Source organism: Passer domesticus, chromosome 16, assembly GCF_036417665.1.
Source record: "Passer domesticus isolate bPasDom1 chromosome 16, bPasDom1.hap1, whole genome shotgun sequence".
NCBI classification, from domain to species: domain Eukaryota; kingdom Metazoa; phylum Chordata; class Aves; order Passeriformes; family Passeridae; genus Passer; species Passer domesticus.
The window spans coordinates 7,815,199-7,839,179 of record NC_087489.1 but is presented as its reverse complement, the minus strand read 5'-3'; the positions used below and the strand labels follow the sequence as shown (position 1 = coordinate 7,839,179).

The 23,981-nt window shown below is 50.7% G+C and overlaps 1 protein-coding gene across 2 annotated transcripts in view; it reads left to right on the top strand.

Annotated features, from left to right (window-relative positions):
• The first annotated feature begins 10,547 nt into the window (after positions 1 to 10,547).
• Positions 10,548 to 23,981, top strand: part of LOC135282088 (BPI fold-containing family B member 4-like) — a 37,574-nt gene continuing 24,140 nt past the window's right edge. Inside the window, exons 1-16 of one of the 2 annotated variants that reach the window (XM_064391589.1) lie at positions 10,548 to 10,652; positions 11,241 to 11,370; positions 12,128 to 12,242; positions 12,672 to 12,776; positions 13,009 to 13,164; positions 14,716 to 14,779; positions 15,129 to 15,192; positions 15,624 to 15,715; positions 16,778 to 16,951; positions 17,953 to 18,006; positions 18,595 to 18,762; positions 18,880 to 18,947; positions 20,004 to 20,046; positions 20,534 to 20,597; positions 20,938 to 21,014; positions 21,545 to 21,701. In XM_064391589.1, coding sequence (XP_064247659.1) covers positions 11,259 to 11,370; positions 12,128 to 12,242; positions 12,672 to 12,776; positions 13,009 to 13,164; positions 14,716 to 14,779; positions 15,129 to 15,192; positions 15,624 to 15,715; positions 16,778 to 16,951; positions 17,953 to 18,006; positions 18,595 to 18,762; positions 18,880 to 18,947; positions 20,004 to 20,046; positions 20,534 to 20,597; positions 20,938 to 21,014; positions 21,545 to 21,568 — 1,380 coding nt within the window. In that variant the 5' untranslated portion in view covers positions 10,548 to 10,652; positions 11,241 to 11,258 and the 3' untranslated portion in view covers positions 21,569 to 21,701. Of the gene's footprint in view, positions 10,653 to 11,240; positions 11,371 to 12,127; positions 12,243 to 12,671; positions 12,777 to 13,008; positions 13,165 to 14,715; positions 14,780 to 15,128; positions 15,193 to 15,623; positions 15,716 to 16,777; positions 16,952 to 17,952; positions 18,007 to 18,594; positions 18,763 to 18,879; positions 18,948 to 19,867; positions 20,047 to 20,533; positions 20,598 to 20,937; positions 21,015 to 21,544; positions 21,702 to 23,981 lie in introns of those variants that run through there. The other variant, XM_064391588.1, reaches the window with a different exon arrangement.

Sequence of the window (23,981 nt, the reverse complement as noted above, 5' to 3'; positions counted from 1 at the left end):
TGACTAACACCAGCAAAGCCGTGCTCTGGAGCTTTCCCCCAGCCTGGGTGTGTTTAATCAGCAATTCCACAGATGGGAGCTCCTGGGACTGGTGTCCTCCAGAATGGTCTGGAGGCCCTTCACTCCTTCATCCCTGGAGACTGCTGCTCCTGGTGCTGCTCCTGGAGCAAACATCCAGCCAGCGTGTGCAGTGAAGTGCTTGGCATTCCTCAGGCTATAAATAGTGGGGCATTTTTCCTCTCTCAGGGCAGGAATCCCAGTGGTGCCCACAGCAGGCCCTTGCTGCTGCCGGGTCAGGATTTTGCCCTGCCCTCATCAGCTTTCCCTTTGCTCTGGCATTAAAAGAATGAAAACACCCTGAATGGATCATCTCTGTCCCTCGGGACTGTCACTCCTCGCTGGCAGCTCCTCTGTCAGGCCCCTCCGAGGCACCAGCACTCTGCAGCACGTGTTAAAACACCCCCTGCTCCCTCCTGTGCTGGTGTTGGAGCCTCTGGGAGCAGAGCCCACTGAAGTGTGACCTCTGTGAAATGTGACATCCATGAAGTGTGACCTCTGTGAAGTGTGACCTCTGTGAAGTGTGACCTCTGTGAAGTGTGACCTCTGTGAAGTGTGACCTCCATGAAATGTGTTGCTGCTCCTGCAATGCTTCCCTGTGTCCTTAGTGTCTGTGTGAGTGTCCAGACCTGTTTTGCATCTCATCAACTTCTTGGCTTAGGAGATGTCCTCTGGCAGAATAGCCCATGTTTTAATAGCTGATGTGAACATGCATTTCCTCCTGCCAGTTTTCCAGAAGCCCCAAATCCCGCTTCAGCTGTGGCTGCCACAGTCCTGTTTGCTGGAGGGCTGGTGCCTCTGTGATTGTTTGATTTTTCTTCCCTTCCTGCTCACCTCACTGGGTGCTGCTTTGGGGTGATGGCTGCAGGGACCCACTGTAGCCTGGGGTGTCTGCAGTGCTGGGATGCGCTGCCTGTACCACTCCCAAAGACATTCCATCTTTCCATGATCCCTCCACCTTTTCCTTGCCCCCATCCCAGGCTCCTGGCAGCACCCAGAACACCCAAAGCTCCCCTGGCTGTGCTGGACTCTGTTGCTTCTGCAGCTGTTCAGGAAGAGCTTTGTCTGTGCCCTGTATCTGCTGCCAGCTGTTGAGCATCAATATTTATAGATATTTTTAAATACAATTTATTGTTTGTGCATTTTGTTTATTGGGGGGAAATTACAAATAAAAGAGTTCATGTCCAAACTTGCCACTATCCAGATCTTGAATGTCCCTCTCCTATCTCTGCTGGGCTGTTAGGAATGGGAGATTTGGTGGCTGGCTTCAGAGACCAGCTTTGGCTATTTAGAAAACATCAATTCAATAAATCATAAGGGGAGCAGCTGCCGTTCTCTGCTGAGCCAAGGCACATCAGATAAAATATTGCTCATTTATTTGGTTTGGTAGAAATAAAGATGCTGTAGTGGAACATCATTACAGACTGTTCTTAATTCACCTCAGGGCTATTTCTAATAGCAGCACACAACTCTCTTGTGACAGCCTGAGTGAATGAGATGGGTGTTTTGATGTCAAGCTGAATGTAAGAAAGGTTTTAGGAATCAAAGCTTTGAGAGAGAAATAACTACTGTTTGTGCTGTGATACTGGAAGAGGTCCCTGTTTTATTATTAGCACTATAGCTATTGAAAGCCCTGACACTTGTTCCTGGGGGATTTGAAGCAATTCAAGCCGTGAAATACTGTTTCAGCTCAGCCTTTTACAAGTCACTGCGTGTCGGTGAAGCCGAAGGTGGCTTTGATCGCTGGTGGAGGCACCCAGGGCTGGCGTTAACTTAATAATATTAGTTTGATTTTCTCAGCTGTGTGGCAGCTGGGAGCCCTGCAACCACCCAGCCGTGGTGCACAGCAGAAATCTGCTGCTGGCCAAGCAGGAGGGCTGGGGAGAGGCTGTCCAAAGCCTCTGAATCCAGACCTGCTGCTTGGCACAAAGGCAGTCAGGGTCATGCTCAGAAATGGGGCCACAGCATCTGTAGGGATGGTTCCTACTGGTCTGAAAGGATGCTGGAGACTGTTACTTAAAAAAAAAAGCAACAAAAAACCCCTTAAGATGCTTTATGTCCTCCTTGCATCAGGGCTTGGCAAAAACAAGTGAGAATCTTGTGGCTCTGAAATTGCCACTGTACTGCAGCGGGACAAACAGCCACTGCCATGGTGTTTGCTGTGTTATGTCCCAAATGCCCACTCACCTGGGTGAGGCAGCACGTGTTTCACCTTTGTTTGGTGTGGCATGCTGCAGAGGGGAGCCTTGGATCCTGCTGTGCCACAGGGTGTTGCTTTGCCCTTGCTTGTCTTACTTATTCTCTAAAAAATAGAGGCAACTGGTGGAAAACGTGTATTTGCTCCAGCTCCCAGAAAAACAGCTTGTGTTTCTGAGAGTGTTCCAGCTCACAGTGCAGGAGCAGGGCTGGATTGCTGTGTGTGAGCTGTGTTTGTGCCCTTCAGTGGGATGGAGGTGCAGTTCTGCCCTCACTGTGGCTGACACTTGGTCGAGGCAGCACCGTCACCCCTCAGTGCTGGGGGCTCCTCAGGAGCCTCTGCAGCAGTGGCTCTGGAGGGCACCTGGGGAATTCTGTGTGAGTGACAGGATGCTCGTGGTTCCTGGGAAGAAATGGGCAGCAGGAGGGAAGGGTTTGCAGGGTGCTGGTGCTACCAGAGTTTCACACAGAGCACATTTCCATGGCCGTGTTGGACACTCCCTCCTCTGACAGCCCAGCTAGCCCCTGCTTACAATAACTTCTGCTGAAAGCGAAAAAACAATTGCATCCTGAAATAGCAAAGCTGAAGGAGCAGAGCTCTCCTGCCAACTGCTGCCAATGACCTTGATTCCGTGTGTGAGGCCTGCAAAGTGTCATAATTCAATGAGAATATTTATACTGAGCTGCACGGCACAAGCTCAAAGATTCCCAGCTCCTCATTTCCATCTGACTAATTTCACATGGCCAATAGGGGAGTCTGGTTGTTTTATTCAGACTCTCTGCTCCGAGTAAACCTCCGGAGTGCTCATCTCTACATAAAAGTTGCCCAAAATAGTGGTGATGGGGCTGTTTAGTTCAGCTGTATTTCCATGCTATTGGTGACTTCGTTAACAGCAGGCCCCTGCAGACGCTGTCCCTTTGATGCTGGGTGCTGTATGGCACATTAAAAATCCTTAACTTGGTTCTAAAGCCTCGCTAAAAACCCTACTGGGACTTTGATGTTGAGAAGATTCCCCTCAAAGCGCCCAAACCCTGTGAAGCTCCCCAGCCTTATCTCAGAGGCAGGACAGCCAGCGGCTGCCTCGGGCGAGAAAATATCAGTGGCAGCAAAAACGTGTAGTGATTATTTACAGTCTGAGCATCTGCAGTCAGGAGAGGCTGCTGGAAATTACCAGATCCTGGCGATGCTGTGAAAAATCCTCTTCTTCCTTCTGAAGACAGTTTGGAGGGCTGCACGCTGTGGTTCAGTGTTTGGGTGATCCAGCTGAAACACCTTGGTGGAACACGGGGTGGTTTCACACACAAATTCCAGTTGTGAGCACCTCTGCCCCCAAATGGTTACAATGGATGTTTCTTGCTCAGTGGTGGGATGCTAAAAGCAATTGTGGAAGCTTATTTAGGTTTTAATTAGATTGGAGTGGGGTTTGACCCATGACTCCTTCCTTGCTGCTGTGCAGGTGAGGGACACATGGTTTTCCCAGAGGATGTGGGATGGCTGTGCCAATGAGTGAGTCCCTTTGTGCATGTGAGGAGCTCTGCTGTGGAGTTTCTTAATAGATATTCTTAACAGATCAATCTGGGCTGTCAAAGTTTTGCTTTTACTGTGTGAGTGAAATCATCCTTGAGCCACATAATTTTTGTAACTTAGAATCATGGAATGGTTTGGGTTGAAAGGGACCTTCCAAAATTACCTAGTCCAGCCCCTCTGCCATAGGCAGGGACATCTTCCACTTCACCAGATTGCTCCAACCTGACCTTGAGCACCTCCAGGGATGGGGCAGCCACAGCTTCTCTGGCCAAGCTGTGCCAGTCTTACCAACCTCATAGTAAAAAAAAAAATCTTCCTCCTTATCTCTAGTCTAAATGTTCCCTTTTTTTTGAGAACAGGCCCTGCTAAAATGTCTGTTCCCATCACCCTGAGTGTCTGTGATGCTGTAGTGTGAGTTACCTTGCCCTGGCACGTGCCCCAAGCCCCTGGGCTGTGTCCATGCTCAGGGCTGGCATTGCCCTCCTTGCCATGTGTCAGGTCGATATCAAACAGCTCTTCTTAGTGAAAAGGGAATTAAATGGTCTCTATTCTGTCTTTATTGCATTTGGTGCACAGGAATCGATCTGCCCACACCGGGAGTCACTTTAAGCAGCTTTAGCCCCTTCATGAACCTTTCCAACCAGTGCATTTTCCCTTCCAGCTCCAAACCCCCGGCATTCCATCAACACCCTCCTGCCGCCCTGCGCTGCCGCGTGCCCCTCCCCGGTCACTGCCCCGGCCGGGGGTCCCTGCACGGGCCGGGGGTCCGTGCCCCGTCCCTGCTACGGCGGGGGTCCCTGCCCGGTTCCTGCCCGGTCCCTGTCCGGTCCTTGCTCGGTCCCTGCCGGTCCCTGCCCTGTCCCTGCCCTGTCCCTGCCCTCTCCCTCCCGGTCCCTGCCCTTTCCCTGCCCGGTCCCTGCCCGGTCCCTGCCCGGTCCCTGCCCTTTCCCTGCCCTTTCCCTGCCCGGTCCCTGCCCGGTCCCTGCCCGGTCCGTGCCCCGCGGGGCCGCCCGCCGCCAGCAGGGGGCAGCACAGCCCCAGGGAGCCGCCCTGAACTCCAGGGGCCGCGGGTTCGAGTCCCGCGGTTCCACCCCGCGCTGGGGTCCGAGCCGCTGTCCCCGCTCCCGGAGTGTCTCTCTTTCTCTCGAGTGTATTTCACCAGAAACCCTCCAGGCCTGTCCCCAGGGTAGCTCTGGGCCCGTGCACGCCCTGCCCCGCGCGGCTGCTCCTCACTCCCGTCTCTGCTTGCGAGAGCCGAGCTCCTCGCCCATGCTTTGCACTGGAATGGCTCTTCCGTGTGGAACCATGGGGAGCCAGGCAGCATCTGTGAGAAATGTGGCCTCTCCTCGGTGCACAGGACACGGGATGAGTGCTCACAAACACCACCATCAGCTGTAGGTGTGAATGGGATGCTGAGCCCCGCGGGGTCAGAGGCAGGACAGCCACCCACCCACCTGCGTGGTGTGACCCTGTTCTTTGCCCTCCAGCCTGCTCAGGATTTTAATGCCTCTTTGTTCTTTAATGCCTTTTTGTCTTCTTTCAGAATCACATTGGTTGTTTTGATGTTTCTGCCCCAAGACAGAATCGACACACCATCACCAAACTGATGGAAGGAAAATGGCACCTGGGTGAGTTAGACCTCATCCGTGCTCGTCAGGCTAATTAACTCATCAGCAAGGTTTGTTTAACATGAACTCACTCTCTGGTTTCAGCTGCAATTTCTTTAGAGCAGTCGGTGTCTTCCTGGATATAAGCATTTATTTCCATAACGCTGACTCCAAACCCTGCCTGCCTGCAGGGCTGTAATTTATCCCCCGAGGAGCATCTGGACAAAGCAGGGCACTAATTCTGCCACCTGTGCTGATGATGTGTCCGAAGAGACCGTGTCAAGTCTCTATTAAAAGCTGTGAATAAGACAGAAAGCCTGAAATCTTTGCTTCTAGAAGATGTATGAATGTAATATAAAGCTGCTGCTAATTCTTCCCAGGGATTAATGGAGACTATCAAGGACAATTTCACTCAATACTGCTTTTCTTTTTGTAAAGTAAAGCTTCCCCAAACCTCAGGCAAGGCAGAAACATGACTTTGAGTCTGTGTCGCTATCCTTCAGTCAAATAGAATTAGCTGTCTTTATTTAAAAAGTCTTCACTGGCACCACAGTGCCAACACTTTCTGAGACAACAAAATGGACAGAAATCCATTTTCCAGCCTGAGAGGAAGGCAAAAAATAAATTGGAAGAATGAAGAGTGAGGAGGAATTGAGGCGTTCACAGCCCTCGCAGTGCGAGTGATTGGAAGTGATGGGAGGAAAGCAGGAGAGGGATTCATTTGCTTAAAACACAGAACTGGAATTGACTTTGAGGTGCACGTTGCATCACTGAGGAACCCAGGCTACCGTGGCTCTGCTGGGCAGCAGCAGGGAGGGAGGGAGGGAGGGAGGGATAGAGAGGGGCTGGTGTAGGTCAGCTGCTGCAGAGGCCAGGGATGGCTCTGGCCCCAAGCACAGGGCAGTCAGCTGGTGTGTGCCCTGTGGTCCATCACTGGAGGCTCCTGGTAGTGCTTCAGGAAGGTCACAACCCCTTGTGTGGGGTCAGCTGAGAAAGGATTCCCCAGGGGAACCCGGAATGGGCCAAACCTGAAAGTCCAGGTGCAAAACACCCACCCAGAAAGGTGCTCAGGGCAGCACTTTGGCTGCACTTTGGTCTTTGCAGTGACAGACACTGATAAAATATTGCAAAACTTGGTGGAGCAGTGCCTGCCCAAAGCAGCTGGGAAGGGATTTGCAAGGCTGCCCGGGGTTCCCTGGGTGTCCCTGTGAGCCCCCAGCCTGTGCTGCTGTCAGTGTTGTGTTGGGGAGCTCTGGGCAAGGTCTGAACACCCGACTGCAGAAGTGCCCCCGTTTTTGCTCTGCAGAGTGTCCAGTGAGTTTTCTGTGCATTTCTTTTCCGTCTCACTGTGCTGCATCTGCCTGATGAAGTTTGTCTCTTTTTGCAGGCTGATAACATTATGCTCCTTCTGCTTCTGCTGGCGTCTCAGAAGAAGAAAATTTCCTGTCTATAAAATTCCTGGAGACATCGATTTGTGCTTATCTCATGGCAGTGATTTTACTCAGCTTTGCTGTTTATGCTCAGCACTGCGGATGCTTCCAGAAATCAATGCTGCTGCTCTGCCTCCCCCTGACAGGCAGCTCGTGGCAGCTCTCTGTGTCCTTCTCCCTGTTTTCCCTGCCTGGGCTCTCTGTGTGGCCCCTGCCTGAGATCATGTTCCTGCTTCTCGAGTGTAGGAAACTGCAGGGCTGAGCGATCAGACACGGGCACAGCTGCAAAGGAGGGTTCTGACGTCTGCCCACGCACGCCCTGCCACGGGCCTGGGGTTTGTGTGCCAAGCAGCAGCCCCAGGTCAGCCTGAGCTCGGCCAGGCTGCCTGTGCTGCAGGAGTGATGGGTATTAATTAAGCTGCTCTGCCCTCCTGGGCTGCTGACAATGGGAGCTGCTAAACCAGCAACTGTAAATGTGGCCCTGGGGATTGTGGGTTTCTGTCAATCCTGGCCTCGAGTCAAGTCCCAACACTTTAGGAGGGTTTGAGTCCTTCCATTCTTACTAAAACCTTCCAGGTCCTTTCTAGGAGACTCTAGTTTAAGTTTTGGCAAATCCTATTGCTCAAAATTAGTTTTGGAGCCTGGCTCTGGGAAGGTTAATCCATCCCAAACCAACCAGGGCACAGGTGACTCCACAGAGACAGTGCTGCACTAATGCCGTGTTTCTGGTGCTGAATTCAGCATTTTACACTGCACTGGGGAGCTCAGAGACAGCTCCTTCCTTCCACTTCCCTGAGCAATTTCATTAACAGGAGTGGGAAAAAAAAAATCTCTGAACAAGCCAGCTCGTAGTGAGGCAGAAGAATTAGAGCAATGAGTCCCACTTTTCCATGCCCAGGCTCTGGACTGAGCTGCCCTGACCGAGGTGCCTGATCCCCTCCCAGGGCAGATCTGGTATGCTGCCCTGTGTGGGAAAAACAATTCATCACCCAAACTTCAGCATTTCGGAGACCGGGCTGCGAGTTCACAGCCCAGCTGCAGTCAGCAATTAAAACTTATTTTGTTCCCCCTGCCCTTTCCCAGTTTCTGTTCCAGCACAGCAGTTTGCTGCGTCGCTTTCCTCCCCAAGTGCTTTCTCCTTCCCCTTGGGCTGCTGCCTTCTTGTTGGCATCAGGGAATTTTTTCCATTGACATCTGGGCTGAGCAGTTCATTAATGTTCACAGCACCCGTTTGGAAGCAGTCACGGACTCCTAGGAGGTGTCTCTGGGAGGGAAAAGGCTGAACATCTGTACAAAGCAGCTCCATCACAGGCTGCAAGTCCTGCCACCAGATTTAGGCTTTTTACCTTGAGAGAGAGGATTCAGTTTATGTATACTCTAAACAAGGAGTTACTATTTGCCCATTAAAGAATTTTAACACTCTGAGGTTATTCCTTTTAGTTTTAGTTCTAATTTTTATTTGTCACATAGCAGTGAAGGAAAGCTGTGCTCCTCTAGCCTGCAAACTCCTGAAATGTCCCAAAACCACCATCTGTCATTAAAATGTAGTGCAAAAATTCTTATTTTATTTCATCTCCAGCATTGCTCAGCATTTTAATTTGACCTGTATGGTGCAATTCTATTAAGTTTTCCCTAGGCTTCCATGGTTTGAATATTAGAGAAAAAAAAAATCAGTTAATTTAATAATATTTAATAAATTATTACATTTAATTACTTTAATATTACTCTTCTAAAGGTCCTGTTGCTTTTTAACCTGCCTTCTTGCAGAAGCCCAAGCCTGGGGCAGTGCAGGATGCCAGAGGCTGCTCTGGAGCATTTCTTCTTTGTGGGTGTTGGTCTTTCTTTGAGCCCTTCTGCTTTCCAGCAGTTGTGTTGAGACAATCTCTTCTACAATTTCTTGCAATGCTTTATTTTAATATATCTTCCCTTGTCACTGCAGGAGTGAATCCAGCCTCCTGGTAAGTGATATCTAAATCACTGCTGCAAGGAGAGGATGAAATATGGGCGCAGGAGAGGGGAGACAAGGGAGGTGGCTGAGGAGGAAAAAGTCAGAGAGCAAGAAGAAATATGGATGGGGTGTGTAAAATGGGCTGTGTTCCTCACAGCTGCTGTCAGTGCCGTGGTTCAGGTGTGGTGCAGGACGTGAGGGTGTGGACATGGATCCATGGAACAGCGAGAGGATCCAACGGGAGCTCCTGGCTCTGCTGGGCACGTGCACGTACACAGCAACTCAGGAGCTTCCTGCACACACAGGGACACTCTGAAACCAGCTGGAAATCCACAATTGCTCATGCTCAGCAGCTGCCTTTTGCCAGCAGTGATATTCCTGGCTGGAGCAGTGTCATGGACTTTTCACTGCGGATGTGCTCATGGTGACTGCTCAGCCTGGTGCACTTGGATCTTTGAAATGGGACAAAAAAGGAGCAGCATGTTGCCTGTTAACATCATCAATTCATCCCCTGGTTTTGGGAATGGACTGCCACCAGCACATCAAATGCAGTGCTGGTTGAGTGTTAAATAAAACAAGTTTCTGTGACAAGCAAAAGTTTTCTCCATTGAGCCCCAGCCCAGGGCAGCACATGCTGAGGGACTCAGTGCAAGCACTTTGCTGCTGCTGCAAAACACACCTTGAGCAGCATTGAAGAGAATCCTGAGTACATTTTTCTGTATTCCCAGGGGACAACTAGCCTTAAACTCACAGTGGTGGCAGCAGCTTTCTCCTAACTTCACCTTGAATCATCAGCTTTGTTTGTTCCTGTGCCAGCCTTGTCCCTGAGCCCAGGCAGCTCTCCTGTCTCTCCTGTGTTTGTGGAGGGTGATTGTATCTCTGCTGCTCCCTGTTCCATGAGGCTGAGCACACCAGCCCCTCTCCATCTCCCAGCTCTCTCAGCAGCCCTTTGCTGCCCAGCTTCCCCCACGTCCATCCCAGCTGAACACGGGTGGCCAGACCCAAACAAAGTGCCCAGATAAGATCTCCCTGGGGCCCTGCACAATGGAAACTTCTGCTAAGCCCAGCCAAGGCATCTGCTGAGGGGTGACAGCCTTATTCCTGCAGGATGAGATTTTCCTTTGAAATCCATGTTGCTGCTGCCAGTGTTCAGCTACCATAAGTGTTGTTTATTCCAAATCATGTTAATCGTTGGCTTTGTGCATTTCAATACAACTTCATTTTTTTACATGGCACTTTGCAGACCCATCTGAAATCAATCTGAATGCTGGCCTTTATCAGATCTCTGCAACTCTCAGTATTGCCTCTTGTCAAGAAAATCTTTTCCCAGGAGTCCACTTGAACCAGGAATGAGTCTTTTACATCTCACACCTCACCAGGTTGCCAAAAATAGATATTCTAAGCCTCCTAGAACCCACATTCCTGTGCTCTGTGTGCTGCCTTCCTGCACAGGAAGTCACATCAGCTTTCTGCCAAGATTCTTCAGTAATTCTCTCTATTTCCTAAAAAGGTTTTTTACCTCATGGGGTCCCCAGTGTATTGACTTTTGTGTGACACCATTTTCAGAACAGATGGGGTGAGGGGGGTGGCTGAAAAGCAGCATCCAGAGGCCAAGTGAGCACTCAGGGGGATGGCTCAGTGGTGTTGCCTTGTTTCCAACAAGAGAGCTGGCAGCTGGGTGCTGCTTGCAAGGAGCAGGAGCAAAGGGATGGCTGCCCATGGCCAGGGAGGCTGAGCAGAAGAGGCGTGTCCTCTTGGCTGATTTTATATAAGGGCCATGCTTTAATCTCTGCTGTGGGAAGAAAAGGGACATCACAGAGTCTCGAGGAGCCCAGAGGAGCCTGAGTGGAGCCAAGAGCCATCCCAGCTGGCTGCACCTGAGTCAGGTAACATCCTCTGGGTGCTGCTTGTGTGGTGGCAGGGTGACAGCTGCAGTGGCAGGGTCCCCATGCTGGAAGTGCTTGGTGGGAGATTGTGCTGGGCACCAAGCTCCTGATCACCTCTCTATGTCTGCTATGGCATAATTAAATTTATGTTAGTAGTTATTAAGTTATAACTTCTAGCTGGCTTATTTTTATCACCCGTGCTTTAGTTTATTGCTTTTGAAAGGCAGAAGGAGCACAGAGAGTTCTCAGATGCTTCCCTTGGCAAAGCCCCTCACCAGTAGTAGATCTGTAACTGTGTATTGCAGGGCTACAGAAATAGCTTAAACATCAAGTTTGGCTTCTTTTGTGTGAACATTTTGGGCCAGTCACAAGGGATGAGGAAAGGGCTTTTATTGACCCACACATGCAGCCTGTCCATGTGTGTGGACATGAAGGAGGTTCTGTTGCTCTGGCTTGAACAGAGTCTCCTTTGATCCAGATAAAGAGTAAAGGAGGGATTCCTTTCTTGACCTCTTTCCTCTAAAGACACTGGGGTTGCTTCTGAGAGTTTTTTTTCCTCACTGTCCCCTCTGATGTCTCCCTTGCCAGCAGGGGAATCTTCTGGAGATGACGGTTTTGAAGCTTTTTGGAATCATCTTTTTCTGTGGCCTGCTCTCACCCTCTCAGGAAGTCTTGTCTGGGCTGTCCTGTGCTGTCAGCCCACAGGCAATGCAGAACGGTAACTACAAAAACCACCTCAAAGTTGTGTTTGCTTTGAAAGCTCTGTGTAAAGTATAACTTTCTGAGTTTTACTCCCCATCATCTTTATTTCATAATTCCCCAGGGCTGCAGACTTTGCTCAGAGCCCCTGAGAGCCATCACTGGATTCATGGGTCAGGGAAATCTCTGCTCCAGAACTGGGGCACGTTTCAGCTCCAAGCAGCCACACAGAATTTCAGGGCTAGATCTGGGTTATTTCCTCTTTTTTTTCTCAGTTTCTCATTTCCATATTGGAGCAGCTGATATTTGACAAACAGCTGCTCTGAAGCAGCAGACTTAATAATATTTGCAATGTTCAGGCTTGTTTCAAGTTATTTCTACAAAAAAACTCCAAAAGCCAAAAGCAAAAATAAACAGGCAAAAATCAACAAGTAAAAACCTCTTTGAGAAAGGGGAAATGAGTTGTGAGTGGGAGCCCAGGCTCTGAGTGGGGTCACTGGTGCTCCTGGCAGTGCACAGCCAAGCTGTGATGTTTGAATTGGAGTCTGGGATGCTTCCACTGCCGCCCCTCCTGTTTACTTCACCAAGGACAGCTTTGGTTTATTGCAGCAAAGTGTAAAATGCCATCCCTGTGCTATTTTACTGCATGGAGACAGCTGATGTCTCCATGAGGAGCTCTGGGGAGTGCAGGGGCTTTGCTGTGCCAGGCTGGATCTGCCTGAGGGGGGAGAGGTCACTGCTGCCCGTGCTGGTCCTCACACACAGATGTTTTCCAGTTCTCTCAGATGCCATAATTCATAATGGGCTCATCCACCAGCACCTGCAGGGTCTCGTGGTTCCCAACATCATGGGTGAAGGGGGTCAGCTGAACTCTCCCACCAGCATCACGGAGTAAGTGCTTCACTGAGTGCTCCTTCAGCATCAGTTCTGAGCAAGACGAGCTGAGCTGTCCCTGGCATGGCTGGCCTGGCCTGTTATCCTTGTTTTATCCTGAAAATCTGACCCAATAGAGTTGTCAGTGTGGTCACAGTGTGGGTGGGGACAGCAAGGGACACTGCAGGTTGTGGGTGCAGAATGACAGCTCTGGTGGTGCTGTTCATGCCTGGCAGTGCTGAGAGAGGGAAAAGCACCACAGAGGGAAAAAGCAGACAGTCTCCAAAGTCAGCTTCCCCCCCAGTCTGTCCTAGGCTGTCTCTTGTCCTTGTACCTCCAGCTGGAATTGGCAGGGGTGCTGTGGGTGCCGTAGGTCCTCCCTGGGTGCAGCTGCTCAGCTGCTGGAAGGGGTTTGTACTTTGTGCCAGCCTTTGCTGTTGTTCACAGCCTGCACCTGATCAAGGTCTGGGTGCCCAGGCTGTCGGTGGTGCTGCTGCCAGGGATCGGGCTCCAGCTGACCATCGGGGCAAGGCTGCAGCTCAGAGGCAACTGGTGAGTGGGGCATTCAGGGAGAGAAACCCCTACCCTGACGTACTTTGCATCTCTTAAGGATTTTGAAGTGTTTCTTACCTATAATAAAGTCACAGAGCAAAACAGACACCGAAAATGACCTGTGACATTGGCAATAGCCTGCTGGAAATGGAGAAATCTGTTTCTCCTGCCTTTGGTGAGTTTCTGTGTGCAGAGGCTGGGAGATGCAATAATCCCCTTTGCTTTTTTGCAGCTTGGTTGGCCTGCTCTCAGAGCTCATTGATATCTTAGTGGAGGTGAACATTACTGCAAACATTAAATGCACGAATTTTGAATCTGGCACGTTCCAGGTTGTCACTGAAGACTGCCTCTGCGTTCTTGGGGCCATAAAGATCAAGGTCCTTTCTGGGTAAGTGCCTGTGGATTTATGTTTTCTTTATGTGCAATCCTCTCCTCTTTATTAATATGGACAGTCTGCCAGGACACAGCCAGTGCTCGCTGATACAGAGCCAGGCCTCAGGGATGGAATTTCTTCCCTATTGCCAGTGCCAGTTGCATCAGTGGAATGAGGGTTAATTTGCCCTGTTTGCCTGTGGAAATTTTAAGGTCTGAAGCATGAAGTTTGGTACCTTTCCCAACACACTTTCTCTAGACTTAGCTAGAGAATTGATATCCAAAGGGTAGGAGTAAGAGGGCTGGGAGAATTCCAGGAAAACAGGACTGTTACTTTCCCTGGTTTTTTGCTCTGCCTTTGGCTGCTGTCCCAGGAGGATCCCTGGCATGTGGAGTTTCCCTCTGACTGCTGTGGTTGTGTGTAATTCCATGCAAATGTGCCATCTCTTACTCAGTCTTATTAAATTCTTGACAGCAAGGATCTGCTGACTTCATGTATTGATGAACTCAGCAGTACATTGATAATGGGAAATATTTTCTTCTATTGCTTTTGAATTACTCACTTTTCGGGTTCATCGAAATTCTCCTTATTAATCTTTGCATTATGCATTATATTTCAATCAGTGCAGCAGCTGCTTTGAAAAATGCTGTGTGAGTGAACAGAGGAACACGACTCACCTGCTCTGGGGGGTCATGGTTTAATTTTTAGCAGGATTAAAGTGATGGTTTGCAGGAAGTGAACTCCTAGGGGGCCAAGGGAAGTGTAAATATACACAAATGACTTCATGGCAGCTCCTCAGATCCATTTGTAGGCAGAATTTGGGCATAAATAACAGGTGCTCTATGAATTCCAGCTGTCTGTGTCTTGCCAACTCAACAGTCCAGAAATATATTGATTATCAGATAAAACTGCCTCTGTGCTGCTGCAGGCATCACAGGTCCTGAGTGAGTTGTTCAGCAGCAGTGTGGAAATGTCACACAGCAGATTTCTCCTCTTGTTATTCCAGATGCAAATTGTTTGTTCCCAGTAACTAACATGAAGATATTTCCTAACAGCTCCCTCTTCCCTTAACTACAGCACTGATTTAAATACCTGAGGGAGATACCAAGCACAAGGTTAGACTGTGACAGGCTCACTCTTTTCATGCAGTGAAAGCTCCCTGAGAGCTGAAGGAATATTTTCTTCACAGAAAGGGTTGTCAAGCATTGGAGCAAACTGCCCAGGGATGTGGCAGGGACCCTGGAAGTGCTAAAAAAATGTGACTATGGCACCTGAGGACATGGTTTAGTGGGGAACCTGGTGGTAGTGCAGAGCTGATGGTTGGACTTGATAATTTAGATGTGTTTTCCAGCCTTAATGATTCTGTGATTTTCAGCAATGAGTGAAATTCTCTCCTCAGTGGGTAAGTGGCTCTTTTTTATCTCTGGTGAGCATCAGCCACAGCACTGGCCCTGAAGGGATGACTGAGGGTGTAGGAGAATGTAAAATGAAGGCTGGAGATCTTTTTGTCTCCTGTCCTGGAGCTTTGTTTGTGCTGATTTGGAGGTTTTTTTCTTTCTTTTCCAGCTTGCTCACCCTGTCAGTGAATGAGCTGGTGCTCCGCCAGCTGACAGCGACTCTGCCCGCTTTGGTACGGCTGAGGATTGTCCTCCTTCCACAGCTGAGGCACAGAAATACTGGGGAAAACTGCTCGCAGCAAGATCCACTGTCTCTCTGTGCTGCTCTCCCACATCACTGCCACGGGGCTGGGCTGTCCACAGGGCTGCTGCCTGTGGGGTGAAGCCTCAGATCAAAACATTTCCCTTCAGTGTGGTCCCACCGCCCCAGGGGTGCTGCACTGCCCCAAGTCTTTCACAGCATCCCAGCTGTGTCTGTTGCCATGCAGCTCGTTCCCTGGTGGGGAAAGGAGGGCCTCGGGGCAGGCTGTGGGTGCTGGTGGTGAGGGGGATGAGCAGTCCCATTTCTGCTTTGTGTTGCAGCTCTGCCCCGTGGTCGATATCGTGATGAACCTGGTGAACATCCATCTGCTGAGCACTCTCAATGGTGCGTTGCTTGTGGAGGCTGAGGCACTGCTGCCCTGTGTTTCCCACAGTGGGAGCAAGACCCATTTCCCACATCAAGTCCCTTGGTGCATCAGCAGAAGTCCAGCACTTCTGCAGGGCCATTGGTGAGCCTGGAATTCACACCCCAGCATTCAATGAACTGCTCTCACCTTGGCCCTCCTTATTCCATTTTTATGCATCACCTTTGGATTTTTCTTACGTCTTTGATGCTCTTTTTGTGCTATATCCTAAAGGCAGATCCCACCAAGGTAAATTTGGGGATGTTCTGGCCTTTTGGAGTAGCAGCAAGCACCACTCAGCCCTGAATGCTTGGGCCTGTTTGTGGTTTGGGGGCTGGTGGCCCCTGGGGCCAGGGGAGGTTGTGGTGCTGCTGATTTCCTGGTGCTCTAATGATCCTTTTCCTGTGTGCAGCGGTGATCCCGGTGGGCACAGCAGGAACAATCCACTACCAGCTGGCCAGCATCCCCTACACCTCTGGCAAGTTCCTTGGGCTGGATTTAGACGTAAGTTAATGCTGGGCAGCAGGACCCTGGGAGCGTGGCTGTTCATTCCTCATCCCATGGGAGCTGTAGAATCCCATGAGGAGCTGGGCTAATGATTTGACCTGGAAATGCAGCTCCTAAGTCTTAGATCTTTATCCAAATCACCACTAAGTGATTGTGTGGGCTTTTCTTCTCGTGCTCTGTATGCCAACCTACCCTGAGTCTGCTCGAGGCTGTGTCTGTTGGATGTAGCTGCTGGGATGAGCAGTTTTCCTTCTCATGGGATGAGCAGTTCTCCTCATCTCCCTTGCCCTGCAGACCTGGCGTTGGTGCTTTAGCCCTTACTGTTCAGCCTCTGCAATGGGTGAATGATAAAATGGATGCATTTTTTTACTTCTGTCTCACTGTGAGGAAAAAATCCCAAACAGCAAAAAGCAAACTACTTGCTAACAGGAGAGCTTCAAAAGGCAAGCAGCTGGACAGAAACCAGTGGGGAAAAAAAACCAGCAAAAAGCAAATTACTTGCTAACAGAGCTTAAAAAAGCAAGTTGCTTAAAAAACCAAGTTGCTTAAAAAAGCAAGAAGCCAGTGGGACGTGAGCACTAAAAGAGGATCTGGGGTTGATAGCAAACACTGCAGCCTGTGAAACCCATGCTGCTGAACTAACTTTGGTGAAATGACTTCATTGGGAGGAGCCTTTGCCCCCAACCCCCCGATGGTCAGAATCAGTCTCCTTAGCAAAAAGTCGGTGTGGGTGTCTGTGGAGCTGGAGGGTGGCTGTGGGGAGCTCTGGGATCACTGTGTGCAGCACCATCACCCCTCGGTGCTTGCAGTGGGACCTCAGGGATGAAGTGAAGCAGAGATTTGTGATTTGGACACTGTGTTTTAGCTAATAGCACCTTTGTCAGCTCCTGCCATCTATGAAAAAACAGAGGGACCTGCTCCGAGTCCGGTGCTTTCCTGAAGCTCTGAGGAGAGGAGGGAGGGAGGGAGAGATGTTCAGTGGGCACCCGCTGCTCTCCTGTGAGACCTGACCATGCCTCAGACAGGGCTGATGTCTGTCTGTGTCCCCTCTCTTTGCAGGGCGTGGTGAAGCAGGTGGGAGGCAGCACCATCCCCCACGACTCGTCCCCCTCTGCTTTGCCTCCTCTGATGGACCGGCTCCTGCTCCTGGTGATGCGCCAGAGCTTCCTCAATGCAGTGCTGTCCCTGCTGCTCCAGCTGCCCCCACAGACCTTCCCCTGCACGCCAGAAGTTGTGAGTACAGCAGGGCTGTGTTCCAGTGACAAGGGACAGCACCAGGGAGGGCTGTTTGTGCCTGTCCCTGGCTGTGTGCATTGTGTGTGTGCTCGCTGCCAGCACTGCCCTTCTCAGAGAGCTCTGATAGCCCCTGCACTGCCCAGATGTGCTCTTGGCTCTGAGGGCATCCCTGGGGACACCAGCTGAGAGCAATTGTGTACTGGTTGTGCCAATGACCCCTGCAGGCTGTGAGCCTTTCAAGGAGTCTGCAAAGTGCCACCAAGAAAAGACATTGCATGTCTGCAGTGCCATTCCCTGGGTGTTTGCATTTCCTGTGCCTCTAGTCTCCACTTGCAATGGGAAATGTCCACACGTGGCAGGTGTCGAAAGCCTCTGGGGGACATCACTGTTGTGTGTGCCTCCTCAAGCCAGGTCTCATAAGCTCTTGGAGGTATATAATACACTTAAGATAGCTTAGCTACTTTTGGAGGCATAAAAATTAGCAGGATGATTTTTGTTGCAGTGTTGGAAACAAAGAGGTTTAATAAAAGGCAAAATAACAGATAGAAAAGCTGATCTAGGTGCAAGAGGCTCTCTTGCCCCTGATAAAACGCTTCACAAAAGCGATTAGTTTTTTTTTTTGTTCACTTCTTTTCTAGTAAATTGCCCAGGCGGGACTTTTTGGCTTCTGTCCAATTAGCTATCCTTAAGTCTGAGGTGAAGTCTTCAAGGTCTTATGAGATGTCTTTTCACCTAATCAATGAGAGAAACTTCTGGACTTCTTTTTTTTTTTAGGGGGACATAATAGTTTTGCCACTCCATCAACAGGGGGTACATTGCTACTCCTCACCTTCCACAGCTGGGTGCCATCACCCTAACAACTCCCAGGAGTCACCCAGAGAGCTGGGGAACAGTGGAGGGAGTGGGGGGCTCGGGGTGCTGTGTGATGGGGTGGCCCTGGCAGGATGGGTGCTTGGAACCATCTGGAGGGCTCACTGGGGCTGCTTCTGTCCCCCCAGTTCTCGGGTGCCAGCCGCCTGCGCGAGGCCGTGCGGACCATCGCTCCTGCTGGGGTGAGGAGCTTCTTCTGCCACAAGGGTTTGTGTAAAGCTCTCCAGGACACGCCTGGATGTGCCATCATGCCCCTGCCAAAGGTCCCCAGTCTTCTGCTCCCCTCCTCTTGCACCAGCATGGCCTGAGCCTGTCCTGCTGCCTGACCTGCTGATGGGAGTGGGAGAAGGGGCTGGGGTTTGCACAGCCCTGCCCAGGACCTGCTCTCTGTGTGCCATTGTCTGTTCTGCCTTCTCCTGCTCCCTGACCAGGGGAAAGCTTCTCTCAGCCTGGAGCCATTGACATGGAAAGCTGATAAATATCTCCTGTTTCCTCGTCTGGTGTGTCCCATTTCTTGGGCACCCTCTGGCACCCACAGCCCCCTCTGTGTCCACCTTGCCTTCCTCATCCCTTCTGCCCTCAGCATGGAGAATGATCCCTGCTGCCAGACCTATTTGCTCTGTAAATTTGGCTTGTCCAGGGTGTGTGTGACCTTGGGGAGGCCCTGTGGAGCTGTGGGGCTGTGAGAGTCTGCCAAGGGCTGCCAGTCCCCTGCCTGGCTGGTGTGTGGGGTGCCACCAGCCACCTCCATGCATCCCCAATTCCCACAGTGCTCTGCCTGCAGTGGGACCAGTCCTCTGAGCATCAAGCTGGTGTTGAGAGGGAACCCGCTCATCCTCTTGGAAGAAAACAAAGCCAGTGTCAAGCTTTCAGTCCTGATTCAGCTGTTCAGTAACCACTTAGATGGATCCATCCTCAACTTCCTGCTGCTGAAGGCTGTAAGTGTGGATGGAGCTGCCTCCGAGGGGTGCAGCGTGGTGGCTGGGAGTGGTCAGTGAGTGGTGGCTGGGATGGGGATGTTTCCATCTGCTGATCCTCTCCCTCTCTGCTTGCAGGACCTTGCTCTGAACGTCCGTGTGTCGATTGTTGGGGGCAGGCTGGTGCTGCAGCTGGCCTTGGGCAGGTGAGCTGTCCCCTCATGCAGGTGGGGACATTCTCTGTTCTGCAATTTTACCTCTGGGGCTCCTGCCTTGAAACGTTTTCTGTGTCTGTAAAGCAGACATTCCATCTGAATGTGAGAGTTTCATGCCTGACTGATGGCTTAAGGTGGATGGGGTAGTTCAGGAAGGATTGCAGCAGCTGGAAAGTTTTAAGAGGCTGGAGGAAAAGTGTGTCAGTTTTATAACAAGGAGGAATGAGGTAACCTGAATAATTGTAAGACTGTCAGCTTGACTTTGATCCTGGGCAGTGGTTCGAAATGCCTGATATTGGACATGAATGATAAAGCAGTAAAGGAAAGTGCTGTCATTAATGCCAGTCAAGGCATGATTAAAGATTGGAGAGCATTCCTTATAGCGGGAGGTTTGAGGATTTGGGGCCATTTAGCTTGTCAAAGAGCTGGATTTAGAAGCAAAATTGGCATAGCTTGTATGCAGCGATATAGGGAATAGAAATGCCTCAAAAGGCTTTTAATTCAATAGACAAGGGCATAACAAGATTCAGTAGAAGTAGAAAAGAGAAATTGAAAGTGGAAATAAAGTATCCATTTTAGGTATGGATAGTGGTGTGATTGCAGTGATAGATGAGCTGTAGCAAATTCACCAGACTCTGTGCTTTTCCATAGAACCACGGAATGGTTTGGGTTGGAAGGGATCTTAAAGATCATCCAGTTCCAGCCCCGCTGCCACAGGGTTCCAGAAGCTCTGCTCCCAGCTGGCCAGGAGCTGTCTCCTTCCTGAAAGTGAAGGGAGGGAGAGGGAAGGCGCAGCCAGGAGCTGTGTCTGCCCTGCTGCAGTGCTGCATCATTGACAAGCAAATTAAAATTAGGTTAAGCTTTGATTCTCCTGTTTTCTGTTCTCTCTTGCAAGTGTACCAGCCCCTGTTTTTCATGTCACAATGCAGGTGTCCCTTTGTGGGTCTCTGTCCAGGGGCTGAGTGTGCTTGGAGGAGGCTGGGTCTGGCTGTGAGCTCTGGCCAGTGCCTTGTGCCTGACCTGCTGTTTGCTCTCCTTTCCCTGCAGCACTTCCCTCTCCTTGGAGTCTTCTGATGTTGGCATCAGTAATGTAAGTCTCTGACACTACTCTGGGCTTTACTGGGCAGGGAGAGCAGCCAAGCATGATGCCCTGTGGCTCTTGGGGAGGGAGGGAACCAGGCAGTGGCTGTGGGATGCTGTGATGGATTACCCCTGCTGGTGGTCAGAGCTGTTAGCTGCTCTGTGGTGTAGGCTGTAGCAATTCCTCTGTTGCTGGGGTTTCTTTTTCCCTTCTGCCTTTTCTAATAAAGAAAATGTAAAGCTGAAATCTATTTGTTTATTCACCTCTGCTTGGGCAAAGCTCACACTGAGCTGCAGCAGAAGTGTCACGAGGCAGAAGTTTTTCTAAAGGAAGGACTGAATACAAATTGAAGAAGAAAAGTGGATTCACTTCAAAGAGAAGAGGGACTGTTCTTTTGCTGTGTCACTGGGCAGTGGTTTGCAGTCCCAAGGGTCCTGCTTGCTGCTGGCCTGGGCCAGGCAGTGCTGCTCACATGGTTGTTCCTTCTCTGATTCAGATCTCCACCCTGAAGCCCCACTGCAGCAGTTTGCTTGTGGAAACATTCATGCCTGTGATCAATGGTAAGGTGACCTGGATGATGGCTGTAATGCTGGGAGCACTTTGAGTTCTGGGCAAGGAGGGAAGAGGGGATCTTGTGTGGGTGTGGGTGTATGTGGGTGTGTGTTTGGAAGATATACAAGGGGTGCTGGAGCCATTCAAACCCTGAAATCCCCATTTTGAGTATGTAGTTAAAAGCCCAACCTTATATTTGCACCATCCCACCCCAGCATCGGTTCTGGCAGCAGCCAGTGATGGAGAGCTAAGGAAAGCCAAGCCCACAGTGCTGGCCCTGGGAAGCTCTGCTCCCTGTGCCCTCCCTGGAGCTGGCTCAGCACGTGAGCTCCTGTCTGTGCCCTGCAGGTGCCCTGAGCATGGGGATCCCGTTGCCCAAGGTGCTGCGCATTCCCTTAGTGAATGTGGAATTTCAGATCAAAGCGGTGAGTGCTCGCATGGCTGCTCCCTCCTGCAAGGCTCCAGGGTGTTCACAGGGCCCTGCCGGTGCTGGCTGTGTGTGCAAGGGCTGGAGAATCCACTCCCTGAAGGACTGAAAGGCCTCCCTGGCCAGGGAGTGTCCTGAGGATGTGATGCCCACACAAGGGGTGGGCCCAGCTGCATCATGAGCAGAGCTCAGGCACCGGGCAGGTCCCAGTTCCCTGCCCAGGCCCTCTTTTCTTTCTGAGGAACTCAGTGGGAGCAGCTCTGATGTGGATCCAGCCATTCAGGCAAGCCCTCTCCAGTGGCACCACTCAAAGAATCTTGAATTGCCCCAAATTCCAGCCCTGTTCACCCCGGAGCTGTCCTGGAATAGCCAGGATAATTCTCAACACTCCCAAAGAGTTCTGTGCCCTCCTTACTACAAACTGGACGTGAGGGCTTTTGCAGGAGGGTTCTGTCTTTGCTGTGTGTCGTGAACCAACATCCCTTGATGGGAGATAATGTGTTTGTGTTTTTCCCTGCTGTCCTCCAGGGCCTGATCATGTTTCTGGTGTGAGCTGTGGGGGCAGAGAGAGGAAGAGAGCAGCAGGAATGGAATGCCAGCACCAGCATTATCTGCTTTTCTTTACTAAATTTGATTCAAGATTCTTGATAATATTTAAGACACTTTAAAGTGAATTGGCTTGTGTGAGTACAGTTTGAGACTTGCAAACCTGACTGGCAGCTCTATGTACAAATATTTATTTGGAGAAGTTGGTGTGATTTTGGGGTCACAGTCACAGCAGTTGAATGTGGTGCTGCAGTGGAATTGGGAAATTTGTTCTGAGTAAAATTTTTCCTGATAGAGTGAAAAAATTTGTTGCATGTGGCTTCTGAAGTGAATCTCCCCATCCTTGACCAGGAGGATGTGAAGTGCTGAGTGGGAGCTCAGCATACATTTTTCATGTAATTCTTTTAATAAATGTTCCTACTTTTTTAGTGCTTGGAATGAGGTTCTGGTTTCTGATGCTTCTCAGGGTGAGCTTCTGTCCTGCCTCCACTCTGGGATCTTGTTCCTTTTTTGACAATCAATATTTTGAGTTTGGGTTTGAAAAGTCTTCCCACTTGAACTTCCTGAGAAAAAAAATTGAACTTTCAGTGGCTCCTCCTGGCCTGATAACCTGCTGACCAAACGCTAATCCACAAGCAGAAATCAAAATTAAATCGAACTTCCAAAGGTCATGAAGCATTTCCTAATAGAATCTGGAGGGAAAACTTCCCAACCAGAGGACTGAGAGGTCTGAAAGCCCCGGAGAACACTGCTGTGCCTGCCAGAGCCATGACTGCTCAGGCTGATGTCACAGCCTGTTGGTCTCTGCATGTCACAGTGACAGGAATCCCAGCATTTTGGATTTTAAAAAGCCCAAATTATTCTGCGTTAAAAAAAAAAAATTACAAATCTCAGCTTTTAAATGGCCTCTCCAACACCAGTTTTTCCCAGCACTGGATGTTATTACAAGTGTGTGACTTACTCCTTGTGTCCCCAGACTTACTCCTTGTGTCCCCAGAGGTTGTGGCAGTCTGGCACTGACCAGGTGAGGGATGGGGCAATATTCCACTGTGAGGTGCTGCAGAGGAGTCACTGAGCACAGCAGAGGAGGTGCTGGACCCATCGGGGGTCCCTCTTTGTGTGAACTGGCCAGCGCCCTCCTGAGCTGTGCCAGACACAAACCTGGTGTCACACACTGTCACCACAGGGCTGGCCTGCCTTGTGTCCAGCAGAAAGGCTTTGGGTGGGCTGAAGTGCATGGGTGAGTGTCCTGGTGAGTATGAACAGCTCTTTTGGTTCCCAGCATGGTGCAGGCTGGTGCTGCCTGTGGCACTGTGCTCCCCAGTGACCGTTCAGCTGCTGGTGACACAAGCCTTGTCCTGTCCCTGGGCAGAAGTGACTCCTGTGTGGTGACACTGGGCTGGGTCCCACCACCAGCTGAACCCCTGTGGAGTGAGCTGCCAACAAGAGTGAGCACTGTGGAGCTTTGGAAGCTGCTCAGAGCCAGGAGCAGGGAGCTCAGATCCCATTGCTCATGTTCTCTGACACCAGCACGCCCCTGGCGCTGGCAGAGCAGGCTCTGGGGGTCTGTGGGACCCTGTTACCTGGAGGATGGCATGAGTGACACCTCCCCAGCAACCTGTGCTGGCCCCTGCTTTGTGCCACTTCAGGGCTCCTGCACTGCTGGGCCTTGGTGTCTCCATGCATCCTTTTTGCCCACAGGTGGCAGAACAGGCTGTGTTGATGCAGGGTTTTGTTCTGGCTCCCGAGCAAACACCTTCTGGACAGTGAGTAAAGTTTAGGGCCTCTTTTCATTCCCGTTTGGCCATCACTTCTGTGTGTGTTCTGCTCTGCTGGGAGGCATTCATTTCTCTGGCACATTGCAGAGGGCTCTGTGATCTGGCACTGTCCCAGGCCTCTGCTTGCCTTGAGAAAGAAAACAGTGTGGTGAGAGCGTGTGATGAGAGGCTGCTGCTGCATGGAGTGCTGGCACAGCGAGCCCAGGGCCACAGAGGAGTGGAAATGTTCATCTTGTGCCCCTGGAAAAGGCTTTTCCTCTTGGGGTCTGGCCTCCATCGTGCTGCTTATCACATAGAACTGAGGGGGAAGCAGCAGAGGAGCCTTTCCAAAGGGAAAGGCAGCATCTTCCCAGTCACTTCTGCAACTTGTACATCTAATGCTCTGAATTTCTAGTGGCTTCAGGAGTATACCCAGAGCAGGAAACTGCAACCCAGAACCCTTAACAGCTGGAATAATCCTGTTCAGGAAAGTTCCTTTAACACTGGAACCCTGACAGGCTGGAACATCTTTTGCTGGGTGAGCAGCAGGAGGGGGTGCCAGGGACTGGCTGTGCTGCTGGGGGTTTGGTGGAGCTCTCTGGCTCTTGCTCCAGCAATGCCCCTGGCGAAAGCTTCATCCCCCTTCTGTTTTGTGGGGGCTG